This window comes from Mixophyes fleayi, chromosome 3 (assembly GCF_038048845.1).
Source record: "Mixophyes fleayi isolate aMixFle1 chromosome 3, aMixFle1.hap1, whole genome shotgun sequence".
In the NCBI taxonomy this organism is placed as follows: Eukaryota; Metazoa; Chordata; class Amphibia; order Anura; family Limnodynastidae; genus Mixophyes; species Mixophyes fleayi.
Genome location: NC_134404.1, coordinates 300,984,191 through 301,006,561, shown reverse-complemented (window position 1 = coordinate 301,006,561; position 22,371 = coordinate 300,984,191). Strand labels below are relative to the sequence as shown.

The 22,371-nt window shown below is 38.2% G+C and overlaps 1 protein-coding gene across 3 annotated transcripts in view; it reads left to right on the top strand.

The window, feature by feature from the left end:
• WDPCP (WD repeat containing planar cell polarity effector) overlaps positions 1 to 22,371 on the top strand; it is a 249,369-nt gene that overhangs the window by 44,200 nt on the left and 182,798 nt on the right. For all 3 annotated transcript variants that reach the window (XM_075203892.1, XM_075203891.1, XM_075203890.1), the window contains exons 5-6: positions 5,237 to 5,307; positions 5,572 to 5,631. In XM_075203892.1, the coding sequence (XP_075059993.1) occupies positions 5,237 to 5,307; positions 5,572 to 5,631 (131 nt within the window). The remainder of the gene's footprint in view (positions 1 to 5,236; positions 5,308 to 5,571; positions 5,632 to 22,371) is intronic.

Below are 22,371 nucleotides of genomic sequence, written 5' to 3'. Positions count from 1 at the left end.
CAAATAAATCTCCCATATTTTCTTATCCTTTTGTGAGGATATACTTCCTGAAAACGCCATAGTTATAATGCTGCTCTTTACTGTATGTTGCATCTAGATAGATTTACCAATTGAAGGGATTTCATATAAACTAATGTCTGCTACACAAGTAAAACTGGCAGCACACACTGTGATATTGTAGCTGATATTGGGTAATTGGTCTGATACTGCAGTGTGTATGTAGCGACTCCAAGACTAGATTATAAGCTGCATGAAATAGATCTGATCATTATAGAACATGGTAAGGTTGTAAGATGACAGCTTGTGTGTGCTGTCATCTTCCAATAGCACTAATAAGCCCTGTTGACACGGATGAGATCCAAATGTTTGGCTTGTGTGGTTCCAAACAGTTTTAACTCATCCAATCTGATCATCTACATGTGGCCAAATTAGTGCTTAAGACAGCGGTTCCCAAAGTCTGCGCCGTGGCTCCCTGGGGTGCCATGGCGCTGTCACAGGGGTGCCCCGGCCAGGACGGAAAAAAAATACCAATTCAGCAGCACCCGGGAGCCAGCATCCTCCTCACTCCTCTCTGTTCCCGTCTCACAGAGTGATCGTGAAGGGGCACAGAGTGATGATTTTTGTACATATTGTTTTATTTTGGTTGATCTTATTCCTCTTAATGATAGCTGTAAATTGTTCTTTGACAGAAATCTATAAAAATATTATTTTCCCTTGGATTTATGTGTATTATTTTTGCAAACAACTTAATAAGTGTTTCTGTTCTGACCTAAATACTTATTACGTTATTTTGACCCAACTACTTTTAAAATAGGACTGCTCTGTAATTATTTTGGAGGTGTGCCTTGAAAAAATTATGGAGACCCTAATGGTGCCGCAAACTGAAAGTTTGGGAACCACTGTCTTAAGCAGTACAGCGGGATCGTCCCTTGTGGGGCCAATGCAGAAGAACATGATTTGCACACACTAACCTCTTGCAGTCCAGTTATAGCATGGATCTGTTACCGGACAGAAAACAGACCAAACCAACTTTTTTTTTTTATAAATAAAGTTTTATTGAAGGTTTTTCTTTTTTCCAGAACATAGAATCGAGAAAATTGAAAGGATGTTATAAAACGAGCTTATCAGTGGAGTACACATATAATTTTTAACTTGTAATAAAACATAATATCAAAGAGAATCAATAAAAAGGGCATCAAAGTTAACTTTATGATAGGAGACTGTGATATGAAATGGGGCAGGGAAAGGTCAAGAGGGGAGGGCAGGTTGAAAAGAGATGGGGAAGGTAGAGTATATAAGTACTGGAAAGATAGAAGGGGATGGGGGAGGAAGAAAGTGATTAGAATAGAAAGGGGGGAATTCAATTCCCCCCCCCCCCAAATTAGCGCAGTGTTAAAACTATTACCGTTATTACAGTAAATTTAACCCAGCTTTCTGCTCGCAGCTCAGCGAGTTGCAAGCAAACAGCAGACGTTGAATCTACCATTATAACGGTACATGAGCACACTATTACCGTAATAACGGTACATGAGCACACTATTACCGTAATAACAGTACATGAGCACACTATTACCGTAATAACGGTACATGAGCACACTATTACCGTAATAACAGTACATGAGCACACTATTACCGTAATATCGGTACATGAGCACACTATTACCGTAATAACGTTACATGAGCACACTATTACCGTAATAACGGTACATGAGCACACTATTACCGTAATAACAGTACATGAGCACACTATTACCGTAATATCGGTACATGAGCACACTATTACCGTAATAACGTTACATGAGCACACTATTACCGTAATAACGGTACATGAGCACACTATTACCGTAATAACGGTACATGAGCACACTATTACCGTAACAACGGTACATGAGCACACTATTACCTAATAACGGTACATGAGCACACTATTACCGTAATAACGGTACATGAGCACACTATTACCGTAATAACGGTAATAGTGCGCAGGTCGCGTTACTTTTTACAGTAACGTGGCCAATTGAATTCCCCCTAGAGAGACTCAAACTTTCAAGACATTTATAAAACGTTGAAATTACGGGATAGAGAACTCAAGACGCAAAGTAGTTATACCAGGACTGCCAAGTTGATAAAAAGAGGTTAATAATACTGGTAATATGTTCCAATTTGTGAATCTACCAAACATTGTTAATCAAAGTTGTGATGGTGGGACATTTTGTTTGTTTCCAATTCCGGGCAACCAGACACCTGGCTGCTGTGAGGATGTGGCTTGGAAGTTTCCATATCAATCTGTGGACTCCAGGAGGTAGACGTGGAAGAAGAAAATAGGATAAATGAAACGAGTTTTGGAGTTACCTAATTTTACAAATTAGGTCTTCTACTGCACGCCAAAAAGGATAATCTTGGGGCAGCTCCACAAAACGTGGGCAAGGTGCCACATTGGCCACAACCACGCCAGCAAAGGTCTGAAGAGTTTGGATAAATAGCCTTCAGTCTGGAGGGGACTAAATACCAAGGAAATGCATATTGAATTAGTACTGATTCTCGGATAGATTTCCATTCATCAAGTTCAAGAGTTTCAGCCATGTCCTCCTCCCATCGCAGCTCGTGTGACTCTTTATTAGGTAAGTTATGGCACATTAAAATGGAATAAAAGATGGCCAAATCTAGATAGTGCATCAAGGTGATGTTTGTGTGCACAAGTGATTAATTTGTACGTACTCAAATACGTAAGCAAATTTGGCCTCTGGACCTGAGGCGCAAGATGTTTGACCACACACATTGGAGGCCAAATAAGCAAGATACAGCCACTATGTGCACAAGCAGAATGACAGGAACCCACAGTACAGTGACAATTAGCGAGATTGGGTGAAATTGTAAGAAAATTGACGTCTGTACAGTTTGCATGCAATTTCCTCTATTGTCCTTGCGTTCCATGTTTACAGCAGCAGTGGTACGGTACAGTGATCCATTTATTCTACCAGACGGTTATTGGCATTGCTTTCCGAATTATGCTTTCATTAAAACACTCATTTGGATGGAACTATGTAGAATTCTTAGGGAGGGTCAGGGAAATAAGAATGGTAACAAAAGTTTATTTCTGGATTACAACAATCGGCAGTAATAGATTTGTTGGCAATGATTGTAAAAATTACTTAAAGGAGGAATTCACTATGTTTTTTATGTAATTGATGTCTCTCAATTCATTTGCAAACATTTTATATTTTGCAGCTGCCAAATGGTTTAAAAAAATGTATATTTGTACCCCAAAAACTCTGGGGTGCATCTGAGTAAAAAAACTTAGAACTATAAAACAGAGTCAGCTGTGGTAGCTCTAACTTAGTTAGTAGAAAAGAGAGGGGAATGGGAGAGTCTACGATCTTTTCCAATTTACTCGACACATGTCTGCTGAAATCTCCTATATGCAAAGACTATAGGCTACAAATAACTTTCCAATTACACATTTGCAGGAGATAGTAAAAAAAAAAAAGTTTATAATTATTTATTATTTCTTTATCAATTTGGGTTTATACGAATTAAGCCATATCTGTGCAGTCCTCTCAGTGTAGTGTTCTCCCCAGAAAATGTTGCCAGCCGGTTGGCAACAAGAAGTAGCCGGATGGTCCCTTTACTTAAAGCGGGTGCAGCGTCCTTCCTGTGGTATCTATTTCCCTAATCTTTCTCTTTTCTCTATGGTGGTTCTAACCACACCGCTCCTTGCTCTCCCTCTTTCTCTCCCCCCACACCCCCCCTCTTTTTTTTTTTTCTTTCTCTTACCCCCATGTTAAAAATGTGGTCATTTAAAGTAGGCTGCTCTGCCTGACAATAATACTGACAATTATTCCTCGGTTGATTCTGTCCTCACGTCATGACCATTTATAAATAATAATAAAAAAATAGTAGTTGCCAGTTGGGGGCAGTGTAATATTTTGCAAAAATAATAATGGAGAAAAAATATGTTTGAGGTTATTGCCCACACTTATATTACTTATATAGAGTCTGGAGGTTATTGCCCACACTTATATTATTTATATAGAGTCTGGAGGTTATTGCCCACACTTATATTACTTATATAGAGTCTGGAGGTTATTGCCCACTCTTATATTATTTATATAGAGTCTGGAGGTTATTGCCTACTTGCTGGCGGAACTGAACACACTTAATGAATTAATTTTGTTATGCCTGACAGCTGAACCTCTCTGCCTGCCTGAATTGACCTCCTGGGCTGGTCAGACTGGTGGTCAGTGGTCCAACACACTCTGCTGGCTGCAGTGCACACACACTGCTTATTATAATAGGATAAACAATGGTCTGCCTTGTTATAATAGGACTCCTTTGGTCTCCAAGAGCTGGATAGCAGGTAATAACAGCTGGGTGGAGCAACTGGACAATAGGTCCTGGGGAGAGCACTGTAGTAGTTTGTAGCCCTAAAGGTAATTTTATGAAAGTATAAAAACTGCACCTCCCAGGAGCTGTAAATACATCTATTTCTAATATGGAGAACATTGATATGGAGGCCAAGGAGAGCTGCAAAATCTAGATTTTTGCTTATGGGAGGAGCTGGTGGATCCTGAGATGTTTCCTTGTGGATTGCAGGCAAGTAAATTCAGCAAGCTATGCAGGATGAGAGGATGTCAGTGGGACGGGTTACAAGTCACATTGTTGGTGGTGTTGGTTTAGTTTCCTCCCTCCCTTCCAGGTTCACTTTCTATGGAAAAAGTGTATTTCAAATAATAAAATAAAAAGTGACACATGTATTAGAGAGAACCTTAATGTCCCCTCACTCTCAAGAATAATTAAAACGTAAATGAGGCTAAACCGAGCAATATTTTAGGGAACGTTGGAATGAATGAAGGGAGTTGTCCTAAAGTGCTAGCAGGATGTACATTGATGTGATGTTTTCATTCTTTGCACCATTAGTGCGCAGATTACATTTTTTGGTGGCAGCTGCCAAAACTGGGATGTGGAGGAATGCGCTAGGTTGACATAGATGCATTGTTTGAATTTAAAACAGCTTTGTGTGCTTGTATGTTTTGCAATTTTTAATTGACTTTTATTCCTCTTATGTGTAGTAGGCTAAAAGATATTGCTTAAGTTAAAAATAAAATACATGGTAAATAAACTGGGGGTACTCCCATGTGTGAGAGAAGCTCCACTTAGTGACTGTTGCTAAACAAGTTATACATTTCGTCACCAGTTATTAATTTCTATTTTTTTTATTTTTTATACATTTTTAAAGCACGAGGCTTCCCTTGGATTCTGAAGAACAAGCGCCCAGAAAAGCTTCGAGACAATCTCACGGAGCTTGAGGTATGTTTTTGAGAAAGTTGCAAGAATGGCAACAAACAATTCTCCTTTCAATCACCTTTCAGCAGCTTTAATTTTCATAAAGGATCAGGCATCGGAGTGATGATAACAGCGCTTTTGTCTAGAGAACTGTTCTAAAACAGTTGCATCTTTGTTTATGTGGCATGCTAATCTCTCTCCCTGCTTGGAAAGCTGAAGCACTCTAACCAGTGGTTACAATGTATACAGCCGACTCTCACTGGCTCTCTGTTTTCTCTTGTCCACCAGGAGCTGATGCAGAGCAATGAGTGTGTACTCAGCAAATGGAAGAACAAATATGTCTGTCAGGTAAAATGTTTTGACATGCCCTTCCTCTGCGAAGTCAATGGAGCTGAACACTTATTCACTGATTGAAGATACCACTTTATAATGTAAATTAGCTGGCAATACATTATTTTGTTGCAATTTTTGCTTCCCTGTTATTGACAAGTGTCTGTATATTGACAGGATTGTAGTAGTGCAGGGTTAGGCAACTTGTAGCTCATAAGCTTCTGTGAAGCCACAAGCCCCAGCATGCCCTTGTAGGCTGATAATAGGAACCAGTGACATCACTGAGGAGGCACTTTGTGATAATGAGCCATGACTAATATTCATGAGGCAATAGTGAGTGGATAGTCCGCATTTACCTGAATATAATTCAGTCCATACAATGGCAGATCCATGCTATCCAATCTCTTTTGGATATATATTTTGCCGTACAATGGCTGCCTCCACTATGTGGAGGTGATAGGTGCTCTCTAAAGTCTTGTGTAGTAACTGTAGAATTATTAGTAGCCACATGGCTTACTATTGAGGTTGTTGTCAAGATGTGATCCCAACTTAAAGTAATAAAAAGGGCTGTAAGGGAGGGAACACTTCCAATTTTATTTGTATACATTGCTAGAGGGTACGACCCCCACTCATTCCTATTCTTGCATTTAAGTAAATATATAGGGTTTTTATATATGAGAGTGAGGAAATGTTATTTTATGTCATTTAATGAAAGTAAATTGATACCCTTGGTTGGTTAAATGACTAGATTCAACAGTATTCCTGAAGACAGGAATTATGTTGGACAGATGTTGATCCTTGCCTCCTGTCACCCCTCTGTGTGTTGTTAGAACCTCCTTGAGCTAGACGGCATCTAGCTTAGATGAATATAGCAATCTGGTGTCTTCACTATTGTCACATGTTCTAATATCAGACAGCTGACATTATAACAGAAGTGTCATCAGTGTTTCCTACATGTAAGATATGGTGTGGGTCACAGGCTATGCCCACCGAAATGAATAAAAAGTCAAACGGAAACTTGACATGGCCCCTGGCCAGCAATAGGTTAAATTGCAGTCTTGCAACACAACTTGCATATTTTTGTCAGACATGCCACCCATGAATAATTTGATCATTTATTTTGAGTATTTGAATTATTGCAGAGCAATTATTGAATTAACACACTTGATGAGTTAGAAAAATAGTGCCAGGTGTTGAATCCTTAGTCTGCAGGTAATAATGTGTCTGTGGGAAGCAGTCTACCTTCAAGGCTCTATCATGTGCTCGGAGAGAAAGTGAAAAGACTTTCTTATCTTGCTGGCTGGTCAGACAAATCACTGTGCTTGTTGGGAAGTGTTAGCACGGAAGACTGGTGAGAGAAGTTGGCCTTTTACATTCCAGAGCGGCCAGAAACTACTTAACCAGTCTTTTTTTTTTTTTTTTTTTTTTTTCTCCTTACCTACAAATATCACCCAATTTCAGGGGGCACAGAAGAGATAAAAGCTGCAGACCCTAATGTAATGTGCTTGACTAGAGTCTCATTAGAGAAATGATTGTGAATGTGTATGAAATGAAGCAGACTGAGCAGTGGCATTGCCCTGTCACTGTTAATGAAGCCAGGATAACACAAGAGCAAAGTTTAGGGATACGTTATAGGAGATCACACTAGTCTGTTGCTCCATTTTCACATAGTACACTCTACATCTACTCTTGTTTACTTTTTTCTTACCACAATTTTAAAAAAGGTAGTGAAATAGACTTATTTACACAGGGATTGTGTCAATGTTTGTCTAAGCCAGCAGCCTGGAATTCTGTAGCTCCTCTAATTGAGCCTCACTGAATGTCATCTATTGTATTAATATTGTTAATTGGAGCACGTTGCAGTCTGACCATTGACATATAGGCTCCAATATTTATGTTTCGTATTACCATTGTACTTGGTCACTGTTTTTAGGTATATCACATGTAAAGCAACATTAATTTTACTAATACTTGAAAAGCCTGTATAACCACAAAATATATGGTGCATTTTGGTGGAGTGTTGCTTTTGCTCTGTAACCTGACTGTATATTTTTGAAGAATCCTATTAAGATGCAGAAATGACTTTACCAGTGGCCCCTGATGAGAAATCGGAGGCTATGTTGGGGTGTGAGCTGTATATGAGGCTATGTCGGCACGTTCGCAGTATCTGAGGCTATGTTGGTGTGTCAGCAGGTCGGCGCGTCCGCAGTATCTGAGGCTATGTTGGTGTGTCAGTAGGTCGGCGCGTCCGCAGTATCTGAGGCTACGTCGGCGCGTCCGCAGTATTTGAGGCTATGTTGGTGTGTCAGCAGGTCGGCGCGTCCGCAGTATCTGAGGCTATGTTGGTGTGTCAGTAGGTCGGCGCGTCCGCAGTATCTGAGGCTACGTCGGCGCGTCCGCAGTATTTGAGGCTACATTGGTGCATCAGCGGATTCAAAGAAAGAAAGATAGCTAAGCAGCCCTGAGCATGCAGTAGTGTGTTGGGTTCACAGTGGGGCCCGTTTGGCAATTGATATGACTGTAAAAGCTTTTGCTGCCCCACTTAACTTTACTGCATAAAGGTACTCTGTCCCATAATGTTAAATAAACAGATTTAACTAAAGGATTACTCCACCAAATTGAAAATTTCGTTTAAGTGAAGTTCAATAAGTTGAACAATAAAATTCTTAATTGGGTTGAAAAGTACCACCCAACTCAGTGTGTCCTCATATGTATGCAAGTGTTCAGGAACACTCTTCTCTCCTGCTGAGGCTGCCTTCCTTTAGCATGTTGTCAATGCCCCTCCTCCAGAAACGTCACATGAAGAGAGGGCTTTCACAACTCTGCTGTTTTTTCAAAACAATTAAGAGGCAGGAAAAGCAGTAGAGGGGCGCTGGAATGTTCCTATTCGGGGGAACAAAATACTCCAGATAAATAATATTCAATATTATTACTCATCTTCATGAACTCCTTCCAAAATGTGATTTTCAGTTTGGTGTAGGTCTTGATCTGTCTTGCACTTTAAGGTTTTTACAGATGCTGTAGAAGTCTCTCTGGGAACATAACTATGTGTGTGTCATTAATGGAGCAATACCATTTGTTTACAGTTTTGGTTTGGGTTTTTTGTTTCTGTTTTTTGGAACCTCCTAAAATATTCTTGTATACATTTTATACATTGCAGGTATAATATAAATATTCTAAGTGTGATATATTCAGGGAATCATTATTTGGCTGTAGTATGTGTGCAGTGCAGCAATACATGGAGAGACAGATATAGATCTAATCGGCCCTGTAACAGGAGTACATATATGGTAATTTATGCCTTGCTGCTGGGGCCATGAAAGGTACACATGTTCTGCTACCAGTTATTGCTTTTGTAAAATGTTTGCTGCCAACATCTGTGTAGGTAGAGACTTCTATTGTAGTCAATGAGTAACTTGGTCATCAGCCAAACCACCTCTAAGAAGTGATCTAGTTTAGGTTTTAATTTAACCGGGAATGTAGCATTTACGGTTAATTAAAAGGGTATCTCCAGATTCAAGTGCATATGCTCTAAAATGTAAGAGATCAATTTGTAAGCATCGCTAAAATGGCATTTTTACCCATAGTCCTTTCCATTTAGCAAAACCATGGGATTTCCATGCTAGAGATCCCCATGACAGTGCTGCAGTGATTCCTGTCTGTGAGCTAACAACTGCGAGAGAGAGAGGTTCAACCAGATCTGTGACAGTTACCCTACACTAGGTTGAATATCAGCATCAAGATTGTTTATTTGTAAAGCGACAAAAAACACTGCAGTGCCAGAAAGTCAGTGTTACAAAGCATACAAAATACAATCGCACATAGTAACAGAATAAGTACGTATGAGGTTGGCGAAGGAAGTGCAGACATGAGACAGAGGGTAGAAAGGGGCCTGCTGGAGAGAGCTTATAGTGTAGCACTCGAGTCAACAACCTTGTTCTATCAGTGTGCCAGCTAAAATCTAGTGTGTATGTGTGTGTGTGTGTATATATATATATATATATATATATATATATATATATATATATATAATCACAACACACACACACAACAACACACGAGGAAGTGGGCTAGTACATGGTGGTATGCCATACAGCCACTGCTTTGATTGTAAAACTGTCATTTTCTATACCTCCACTTCGAACCAATGTGTATGTATGTATGTACATATACAGCTGCAGATATCATGGTGATAATAATAGTAATGAGACCAACAAATAAATGTTATTGTTTTGCCACACAGTAGTGCCCTCAGTTCATGTTTTGCCACACAGTAGTGCCCCTAGTTCATATTGAGCCACACAGTTGTGCCCCCAGTTCATATTGTGCCCCCAGTTCATATTGTGCCACACAGTTGTGCCCCCAGTTAATATTGTGCCACACAGTTTTGCCCCCAGTTAATATTGTGCCACACAGTTGTGCCCCCAGTTAATATTGTGCCACACAGTTGTGCCCCCAGTTCAACATTAGACACATGTGCTAGCTGCTTCTGTGCTACTTACTTCTCGAGTCAGCATCTTTCGTACCTTCTCTAAAGCAGCCAAAGTTGCCACGTTTGGCATGCTGGGCGTTGGTGACCCATGGTCTAGCATATGCGTTCTAGTATGAAAAATATTTTCCACTTCTTCTTGCATGAATGGAGGATTCATCCCACTTTTCTGCTATGCATTTATTACATCTACCTTGTATTAATCCTATATTGTCTGCTTCTAATATGTTCTGCTGCTACAAAAAACATTTATCAGTTGGGCTAATTTTGTTAATGATAAATAACATGATAATCTTCTTAAAGCCACAAACAAACAGTTGGTTTAAATATTGGTGTATCTGTTGTTGTAATGTGTTTCTTGCCTTAAAAAAAATAGTATTAATTTACAGATGTTGCTGTTTTATTATTGGGGCTGTGAGTAGTAAGTTTTTGAAAATAGTATTTCTTTCAAGCCAATAAATAATATATTTTGCCCTTAGTAGTTACCAAGAAGTTATTTTACGTGAGAATTATTTGAATTATTATTTATACACTTTATTCTCATTGAAATTCGAAACATTAATGTAACTGCTGGAGCACTGTTCTGTTGTTCAATGTCTATGGTTGATATTATGTTTCACATTGGCTAAGTAGGCTATAAGTGTAGATTTATGGATTGTGAGAACACAGAGAAATGTTGGGCTTGTACTGAAGTAATGCCAAATTTGGATGCAAATATAGACTTGTCATAAGCGATTCTGACAATGATATCAAGGCATGAATGTGTCTGCAGCTTGTAAAACTGTTGTAAAACAATTCTAATAAGGTAAGATTGCATGTAGTTGCAAAATGTGCACTAAATCATAGAAACGAGTCAGATAGCTGCTGTCATTCTCTAAGTTGCAGCAGACAGATGAAAGCTAATTGCTGATAGGTTGCTGTGGGTCACTACACATTTTGTACCTAAATTCAATGTACGTAAATTGTCCCCATTGAGTACCTTTTTTTCTGCTCTTTAAACCTTTAAAGAAAAAGAAAAGAAAAAGCATTGACCACTAGTCAGTAACTGGAAATCCTCATCTACATTTTATTTATTATTTTATTTAAAATCTCTGCTTCTTTTTGGATTGGGTTGGTTGAGGTTGACAACCTTAAACGTAGAAGAGTTGAAAGAGAATTTTATTGAAATATGGAACCCTTTATATAAGTTTGCTTCCTCCAAACACAAAAGTGACACTCAAATTTTCCTTACAACTCTCTGATATAATGATAGATGTAAGATTAAGTAAACTACCTCTTTATCAATATCATCCAGTGTATAAAGTATTTATGGAAAATTAAATCATTTTAATATGTATAAAATGAATTATGACAATATTGTTCAATTCTATGATGTATGAATAAATAGTTTTTGGCATATATTTTTCTTTTTTATGGTGTAATATGCTATAATAATAAAATTAATTAAATCCTCATGAATAGTGTTGGGCGGTCCCACTTTTATTTTTTTATTCAACTATTATTATGGCCCTCTATGTCTACCAACTACCGCCGCCTGACTTCCCATCTGGTTATGTCTCAGTCCCGCATCCCAGGTTTCTCCCGCGCTAGCCCACCCTTCTCTGGAGCGACCTCCCTCTTTCTATAAGGCTGTCCTCTGGCCTGCACATTTTCAAATGATCCCTCAAAACCCACCTGTTAAAGTAATAATTGAAATTCTTCAGTAAAAGGAACTCCGTATAATTGTTTATTTACAAAATAAAAAGCTTGTGCTGTGATAAAATGATCATCAGGTTCACATTTGAAGCTCTACTTTCTATACACAAAGAAGGGCGGTTTAACAGAGAATAAAACAGTAGGTTGTATTACAATTCAAACGGCATACTGCAATTGGCTGAGATGGGAAATGGGCGTTTCTTGGTGCTTCAGGTTCCTAAGGATGAAATTGAATGGTTTTAGGGGACTTGGAATGTCTTTAACTATTGATTAGGAACATCTGTTCTCGAATTAACTCTCTCCAGTGCTGCTAATATCTGTTCTCAGCTCACACGAACAGCTAAAAAAATACCATATCAAATAAAACAAGACGAAAGAAATATATATATATATATATATATATATATATATATATATATATATATATTGCTGAAACACAAGAACAGGCAGGGCGCCTCTAAGTGGAATATCGAGTATACAAGGTGGAAATGTTTATTAGTATGCGTACCGTAAGGTAAACAGCAATAGGTCTCCGGGAGAAGGTGGAGTAGTCCCTGCTATACTCGTAATCCTCCAAATCTCCGCCAATCAATAAAACAATATGGAAAGAGCAAACATAGCATAACACTGAGATGCAGTTGGTAAGGGCCGTTCACCAAATACCCCACAATCCTATGGAGTGTCTGAGATTGTTGTCTCAGATTATAATATACAGGACACCCAAATGAGTGCAACAATGTGTGTAATAAAATATGCGTACCAGATAACATGAACCGTCTCACGTCTGATGAATACTTATAGCATAAAAACCAATGACTTCATATTCCCAGCCTCATACAGGTGACGAAAATGCATAGGATTGGAAAAAGAAGATGATTTGGTATATGTACAATTTTTTTTATTAAAAACGTAATAAAAGCACTCACATGAGGTAATGGAAATAACGCTGGATACAGCTCAAAGCGTTTCGTCTTGTAACACCCAAGACTTCATCAGGAGCATAGAATATATATATATATTTGCTTCATCCAAAAATAACTTTGTCACCACCTTTTCAGGAGAGCCTACCCTTCCTCTGCCCCATCCTCAACCCGCCTTTTCTTGATCCTTCTTCACTATTTATAGTCCCCTCACCCTGTCAGCCCTATTTGTGTTTCCTCTTTAGTCTGTCCCTTCCCTTTAGATTGTAAGCTCCAGCGAGCAGGGCCCTCTTATCCTCGTGTCCTCCTCCTCCTGTCACCTCTACCTTCAGCAACCCAGCCTCATTTTTACTCCTTCTAGGCCCCTTCCCTCGGTATCTACTTCTCCCCTTGCACCTCCTTCACGGGCTCTGATCCTGTCAGCTGCACCCACATTCCTGTCCCAGGAGTAGAATACAGATAACATTGGGTCCAATACTTGACAACCCCTTTCAGACTTTGGTAATGTAACTTTAATTCTTTATTGGCTACTTCGGATGAGTGGGATTTTTAATGCTAGTAGTAGCCACAACTGTTGATGATGATGATGATGATAATGAGTACCTCTGTCCCTATCTAGTAAGTTGGAGGAGATATAATTGAAAACCCAAAATCTTATATCTGCAGCTTGAGGTATACATTATACAAAATTCTGTTTGTGCACTGTGCTCCTGAATTGAGCTCAGCCAGGTAAAAGAAATAGTTGTGCTCCATCGTTTCTGTAATTTAAGTTATTTGACCATAGCACGTAACACATACCTTTTTTGTATACTTTCATTTCTTTAGGAGAACTTGTCACCAGGTTGTTCAGTGTTTTTTAGGTGCCTATTGCATTGTCCATTCTGCACTATGTAAGAAGCAAAATAAAATTGGTCTCTTTCACCCCTGTTTGCCCAGAAGAAAGCTCTGAAGTCTGTCTGTCTTCTACATTAAATCTCGATTTCCCACTGCTCCGTGAAGGTAGGCACAACAGGACAGCATGGTGGCTTAGTGGTTAGCAGTTCTGCCTCACAGCACTGGGGTCATGAGTTTAATTCCCAACCATGGCCTTATCTGTGTGGAGTTTGTTTGTTCTCCCCGTGTTTGCGTGGGTTTCCTCTGGGTGCTCCAGTTTCCTCCCACACTCCAAAAACATACTAGTTGGTTGATTGGCTATCAAATTAACCCTAGTCTCACTGTGTGTGTATGTTAGGGAATTTAGACTGTAAGCTGTATTGGGGCAGCGACTGATGTTAGTGAATTCTCTGTACAGTGCTGCGGAATTAATGGCGCTATATAAATAAATAAATGATGATGATGATGGTGCACCTAATCCATACTTTGCAAAGAACACCCTCATTCCACCCAGCTCCTCCCATCGACCATCCCAAACGTCTCCTCAAATGCTGCAATCGAAGACAATGAGCCCCTATACTTTGGCAGAAATGTAATTGTAGAAATAGGGGTGCGCAGTTCCACAAGAGGAATTTGTATTAAGCCTCTACTGTTTGTAAATAACCTCCAAACAAAGCAAAGCACAGATAATCATATCACATATAGCAATGCCATAGTTATATACACATATTTTTTTTTTAATGTATCTTGTTTATCACTTACCACAAATGTTTACATTTCCACATAAGTGAAATATCTATACGACAAAATAAATAATTTCCTGCCAGGATTACTCCTATTTGTTTACTGGAGATGCATGTTTGCTTTAGTGTGTGTGTAAAATCATTGGAGAACGATTAAACTGAACGGTTGCAGTAATGGGCACTTCATTTTCTTATGTACTTTCTGTGAAATGTTTGGTAATACAAGATTTACATTAGAGATTGGAATTGTTGTGTGTTAAGACATTGTTTGCGTTTTAGATGATCACCAGACAAAGCATTTGAGAGGAAACCTTGGCAAACACTTGATGGGCCATTAGGTGGGGCTCTAGGTGAGCAACACTGAATGCTTCATGCCTAATTCCTTTATTGTTCTTATTTATAACTGAAATTCCTTTAATAGAGGTCTAAATACAGTAAATGTTTTCACATTTCTTTTCATGTTGCCCACTTACTTTGCGATTCCATTCAGTAATTTTTCTTTTCATAGGTGATTTATTAATTTACATAGTACAGTAATCCAGTAGCAGCCCATCGGTCATTTCCTTTAGTCTACCTTGTCTTAGACCAATCAGATTGAGTTGGTTGCTATGGGTTGCACAGTACAAATTTGCACCTACAGTATGTTAGTAAATAGCCTCTATACGGCTGCATTCACTGGTTCTTCTCATTTTAATTCCATTTGGAGGATATTTTTTGGTGCAGCAAGCTGTGTTAAACATTGCAATTATTTCATAAGACCTACAGATTGGTTAAAGTAATCAACAGGGCTATACAAAAAATAAAAGTCATAAAACACACCTGGAGGTATTCTTGTACGTAATGCATTTTCCATAAAACACATATTTAATCTAATTATGAAATAAATGCCTTTTTTTGAATGCATACTATTCCAGTGGTAGTGGTATTAGGTTACTAGAGATTTTAACTAGTTACAGCAAACGCCCACTATACAATACAGCTCTACATCAGGCTGCCCATATGGTCACCCACTCTCATGGCAACTCCCAAGAGTTAAATAGGAGCATTGGTAGATGTAGGCAAAAGTAAATGTGCAGAGTCAGCTTGTACTATTATGTAATTACTTCATTTTTGTTTCTCTATTAAAGTGGTAGATCCTATTTGTAGCAGTAGCCCTTTGGGTTTACAGCTAGATTTTATTCCTACCATGTAAACATGTAATAAATAATCATTGCTGTGTAACTAGTCTCTCCAAATTCTGTTACACACTTGCGGAAAGATAAATGTCTTCACTGGCCTTTTTAAGACTGATAAAAGCATGTACACAGGTATGGGAATAGAACCCATTGATGCCCTACTTACATTTGCATGTGCGGTTGACAGCATTTACATTGAGTTACATATTGTTTCACTGCTGCCTGCTCAATTTACTTTAGTTCATAGCAGTACCCCTTACCACCAGTACATGCACTCATTAACCACTGCATATCAAACGCAATCTAAGCGCATCCCCGGTTCATATATAATAATGATAATAACAAAAGTAGACATACTTATATGTAAAACAACTCTCTCTATATGGAAATAATTTATTTGTTTTATTTCTCGTTTGAGGGAGCACTTTCTTATAGTGTTTGGGGAAACTCTAAAACAATATAAATGCTATAACAAGACTACATACATGAAGGTTCTGTTGCTTTAAGTTGTATGATTATATGACATCAGAACCAAAAGTTAAATGATAGCCTCAATGGACAATATCCTATTTGTAAGATTGGCTCATGTTATTTTATTCTACAAATGATAAGCAAGACACACAGCCTAGAAGCATATAATATCCTATGCATTACTATAGTTATAGTATCCAGAATAAATGATGCTGTTCTGCATCTCTCAGAAATGGAGTGACTTCTATAGAACATATAATATAATATATACTACTTATGTGATTCTCCTGCCAGTGAAAACCAAATATCTTAATTATGTATACTAAAATGTGAATGTTGAGTAAAATATAACATAACACAAAAAGACAGTTGCCAGCGCTTATCCTTTTCACTGCATATCTATGTGTGTCTAGCAAAATGAAAACATGAGGTATTAGTTCATATTTTGATCAAAAGATTTAAGCCTGCATCCCAACGTCAAGGGAACCTCACTATATGCAGGTCCTACACTGACCTATATGCTTTAAACACCATTAAAATGCAGTTAAAATCAGATGCACTCACCCCCCAGGTATAGGGTATTACATCTAGCAAGGGCTGGCTTGTGAGCCACACCCAAATGTGCCTTAAATAGGCTTGATGGACAACTGCTATGACAAAAAGGCAATATTTTGAAACAAAACCAGAGAAAAACAACATACTCTGTGATACTGTAAAAAAAGACATTTACCGTAATGTTCTAATACTTCAGGAGAATAATGTTCACCCATTATTCTCCAACTTCCTCGTTGTGCTGATATCATCTTAAGCCAGCATATGTGCCAAAGCATTTGGCAAAACGACATACAGGGGAGGGCTGGCAAATTTTAGCCCCGGGGGGATACTCAGCAGCCTATTAGGAACCTTTTAAAGGGATAAAAATGCAGGGGGCCCAGTGACCCAGCCCAAGATAGCCCACTATAGGACCAGCCTGGGGGCAGATGCCAGCCTGCCCCTGACGATGTTTACTATATACTGGCAATGGTCACTTATAAACAATTATAGTCACAGCAGTAGCCTGGTAACCTCCAATTCTCCAGACCTGTGTTAGACAAAGATAGTATTTAAAGGCACCATGTATCGCCAAAGATTCATGAAAAGTTACAATATATTACAAAGTTAAATTACTTGAGCAGGATTAATTAAGTGCGTGGTTGGTGCATGATATTTAAGATTTCACCATATATTGGCACAAAGGCTTTGATCTTCTTTATTACTTTTGGCCTTTTGACAGTAACGTGATTTGCATTTTGGATAGTATTGCAGAAACTGCTACATTAGATTTCAGGATATTTTCCTCTAGTTGTGTGTAACCTGACATTATCTTCTTCATGAAGACTGATCCCTCCTGTACAGTTATAATTCTGCCTTGCTGTTTCATGTGATAGATGACTTTTTTTTTACTTTATTGCTTGAGTTGCAGAAAAACGTAATTTCAGGTGTTGAGTTAATTTCAGGACATTTCATTTGCCACAACTTGAAGTGTAGGAATGTAGAAACTTAGATCAATGTTTAGTATTGTAGCAATTATTTATTTTACTGCTTACTAAAGATGGAACCAGATAAGATACAGATGAACGTTCTTATGAGTAAAGCAAAATATGACTTTAAATAAAAAGTTGCAAGCGTGTCCTTTAAATGCAAAATAAAAGTCTACGCATATCTCATGATATTCTACTAGTCATATTTTGGTGTTTACCAAGAGCTGATTGTGGTGGTATTCACAGCTTATCAGAGGTTACCACAAATCATCATTGGGTATTCATGTGAATGAGCTGGGCATCTAGCTGGGCATCTTGTGATATCTAGGTTTTTGAATGTTTTAAAGATACAGTATAAAAGCATGCTCAACTCTCCCATTCATAGAATGAATGATCCAGTCCATTCAATTTGGCGTAGTATTGGGCATCACAGTGTTTTTGGGCTACACATGTTTCAATATACGGCCAAATGGCCAGTATCACAAACGTGTTGCCAGCATTTGTGTTTAAGACTGCTGATATGTGATTTTGGGCTCTCAGCCTGCTTGGTCTGCATTTAGCTCTGTTGTCCTACAATATATTAATCATCTTGCCAGCTGTTTGCAAAAGTAATGTGCAGTTCCAATACAATGCCAGGTAATTGCCAACACGTATATAGCCTTTCCGTAGTATACAGAAATTTGAATATCAAATAATAGATTAAGTTAATTTATTTTGTCATCTAAGTATACAAACATACAGTTTGATGGCGGATAAGGTCCATTTATTGTGCCCATTCTATTAACGTTTAATTTCTTGTTTACGTTATTAGGGTAGCTTGCTTTAAATTCCAACTGTTCCTGAGCTCTTTTACATTACAAAAGTAGCCCATAACATTCTGCAGATATATTGCAGTCTGACTTCTGTAGACCTAAAGCAAAGTCAGTGTTGCAGATCAACAGGACCTTTGCTGTATGTAACGTAGTATTACTAAAATGTCTATTTGTTCAGTGGCGCCTTTCAGGGGTTTCTGCAGTATGCACCCACTCATCACAATCTGAGAAAGCAGCATGCTACACAGAGCAGGACTCTGTCACTCTCCTCCGTGGAATGTCATTATTCGGGCGGCAGCTTGCCGACAGACCGAAACTATAAAGCTTCAAGCTAGAAGGAAGAAGAGTGAGCAGCATGCTTTAAATTACTAATTAGCAAGTTGGGTGCTGAGTAGGACTTCTAATTAGTTCTAGGTAACCTTATATGGATGGCCACCATAATCACCTGAGGCTGAACCCATCCAGTAATTGTCGTCATCCAAGTTAGATCATTCATCCATAGCTTGCAACTCCCATTCATTATCACTTAATTATAGCAAACAAGCAAGCTTGTTATACAACCACAAAACACATTCACAACACTTCTGTCACAATGGAAACGTCTGCGATATGTATAATGATGCCCCTTATCTGGCAACCGGAAATTATCTTGGAATTATTGAATTTGCTGAAAGCAGCTTTGTATTTTCTTGGGGATTAGTGTGGACGAAGCGAAAGAGGAAAGACCTGCAAGGCATATAGAGAGTTCTCAGCATAACTCACAGCATCTGGTGCTGTGCATTATTAATGTGCTATTTATACAGGGGCGTTCTCCCTGTATTGCACCAATGGGAAGACAGTGCACAAATAGCAGCCAATAAAAATGGAGGAGCAAAGCTGATGTTTTTCCCCATACATTTTTATTGTAGGCCTACGAAAGAATTATATAACAGGAATTTTTTAATCAATACTGGTGTATTGTTATCATTCTTATTATTAATTAGCATTAACATTATTTGTTTCGCCAAACATCAAAGACATTGCTTGAGGGTACCTACCAAACTGTTTTGTGTGGGAAAGGTTCTAACTTAATGTGTTGGCTGCATCTTTAAGGGTCTTTTTCAATTTACTTTCTCTTGAATTACGCGGGTGTGATGACCCTTTGCTCTATGTGCTATATGTACACACACAAGAGTAGAAGACAATTGTTTTAGAAAACCACAAGGGTTAAAATAATTTGTAAAACCACCAGTGTTCTCATGATAATAAATGATGTATTGATTATAGTTTTAAAAATCACTGGGACATCCATCTCCGCAGAAGCACCAGTCACCAGTGACATTTATGTATGTATTTCACGCTATACTGTCAATTACATCAGAGTTTAGATGTGACTTTGTATTTCCATGTCTAAAAACACTTGGGGGCATATTTACTAAACTGCGGGTTTGGAAAAGTGGAGATGTTGCCTATAGCAACCAATCAGATTCTAGCTGTCATTTATTTAGTGCATTCTACAAAATGACAGCTAGAATCTGATTGGTTTCCATAGTCAACATCTCCACTTTTTCAAACCCGCAGTTTAGTAAATATACCCCATAGTGTCTTAGTTGTATCTACTGCTACCAGACACTTACTCCATGTTAAATGCATTCCATCACCCCTTATATGCTAGTGGTCTTTCTGGCCATAGTAAGAAATACACCTAATTCCCTTCACATTGCTGGCCATGAAATTATCAATGGACATTTTTTTTTATTTAAGTTGAACATATCTGTACATATTAATGTACAAAGATCTAAAACAAAATCTGAAATATCAAAAAAATACAGGTAAATAGCAATTAAACCTTCAGAAATGAAGTTGAATACAGTTTAATTTAGCCTTCCTTGAACATAAAGCGCACACATCAAACAAACCATTAAATCAAACCTGTTTTCTGACATTCTGTTTTATAAAATTATGTTACACTTTTTTTAATTCTATGTTTGGGAAGTAATGCATTTGTTTTGTTTAAGACTTTTCTTTATACTCTTTATTTATGCACATATGTAATCCAGCACTAGCAGCCACCCTTATGTCTGAGACCGTTTTTTAATATTTGATGTATTACTCATTTGGCTTCAGATAACATCTTTAGCTAACTCCCTTATTGCACTGTATGGGAGTTGCTAGATAAAGGTAACATTTACATGCCAGGTTTGCTATGAGGATCTTCGTTTAAAATATTTTACAATACTTGATTATTTTATAATTGATTATTTCATTATTAATAATTTATTCAACTGAGACTTATCAATTTAATTTATATTATAGTTTTATTTGTCTTTCCCTACTAGCGCCGAACCTTTATCCTGTGGTGGGATATTGTTTGTGAGTCGATTTACATGCAATACACCTTCAGTTCACAGGCTCTATAGACCTCTCGCTTTTGTATTCAATTTATAAAAATGTTTTGCTTACAAATTACCTCTAGTTTCTCAATCCACTTCAGATTCACCCTGATATAGTTTGCAATACAACGTCTGGAGGTGAAATAGTTTCCCACTGAGTCCTTGATCTGCCTGATGGATATGGAGACACCATTTGCAGACTGTGGGTGCTTTAAGTTAAGAGCACTAACTATAGTCTGACATTGCATAGTTGAGGTCAATGTCCCCTACGCAGGCTGTGGTGTGTATTTACAGACTGTAATCCAGGCATTGGGAGACAGTTGTTTACTGCATTACAACATACAGCCTTTACAAATACAGCATGTTTCTTTACTGTTCACAGTGTGTGCCTCCCTACATGCCAAGACGCTCTGATTTGTCTTTGGACAGGATAACAATTAAGACTTATTGTAAATATGGGTGCGTTACTCTATAAAAAAGTCTCTTTATTTGTTGCTGTTAAAATTACACTGCACTACAGACATACAATTAGTATTAATTTGAGAAGATATGTTAGGCATTCATGTTGAAATGTTGTTCATATCCTCCTTAAAGTTTGGGTATGTAGAAACAAGACGTTTGAGCTCAATCTTTCCATTTAATCTTGATGAATAATGTTTTTTCTTAAGTTATTGCTAATGCCATCTATCCCCATTACCCCCCTCACACACACACCACCACCACTACCACCGTGCTGCTGGTTATTCCGACTGTCATATGTATGGTCATGAAGTTACAAGCTGCTAGCTAGACGCTAGCACATACATTACAGTACATGTGCCAAGGGTTTTACTTCCACACTTACAGACAGAAGTTAAGGTTCTCCATCTATGTCATGGCACATAGCAAATAGCTGTTAATCACAAGCTCTGTGTCAGAGGTCAATTGACAATTTACACACTAACAGGAAAAACATAACATTAAAGGGTGACTAATATGTACTAAAATCCAATTATGTTTGTTTCATTAAAGGAGAGATAATTTCATAATTGATGTTTATCTTGAAGGACTTTTTCTCTTGTAAAACTATGAACTACTCGGCTGCCTATACAAGTTGAATACTATTGTGTTGCTATCGTTTACCTGTTATAATTAGCGTTAATACAGTGAACAGGTTTTCTTTTTCCACTTTGTGTTACTTCCCCTTGTGCCCCAATAGATAATAAAAACTAATGAAGCTTCAGTACAGTTGGTATATTGTAGTGACCACATGGGGCTTATATCACTGGGAGGAGAGCGAGATGCAGGTTTTCCTCATTCACTCCCATGTTTAGGGTGTTACTGCTGCCTGGAACCCTCCCACATTGTGTGTATATTACATATAAGAACGTCATGCTTGCCGTACATCAAACATATAGTGAAATACCCACCACTATCATACTAGCCCATTCTGTGAATATAAATCCTAACACACAACTTTGCAGGTACTGTGGCTACCCAGCTGGTGGCTTTAGTTCAGACTTGCCTTGTGTGTTCTTACATGTGCTAATTAATTAAACGCTAAACATACTGCAAGCTACAGCGAATCATTTCTGGCCTAGTACAATGAATTCTCTACCAAGCACATTTGCGCCTCTCTATTTTATTTTTGTCATCTGTTTAACACTTGTTACTGAAGTGTAATCTCTTTGACAATTTGTTTCTCACCC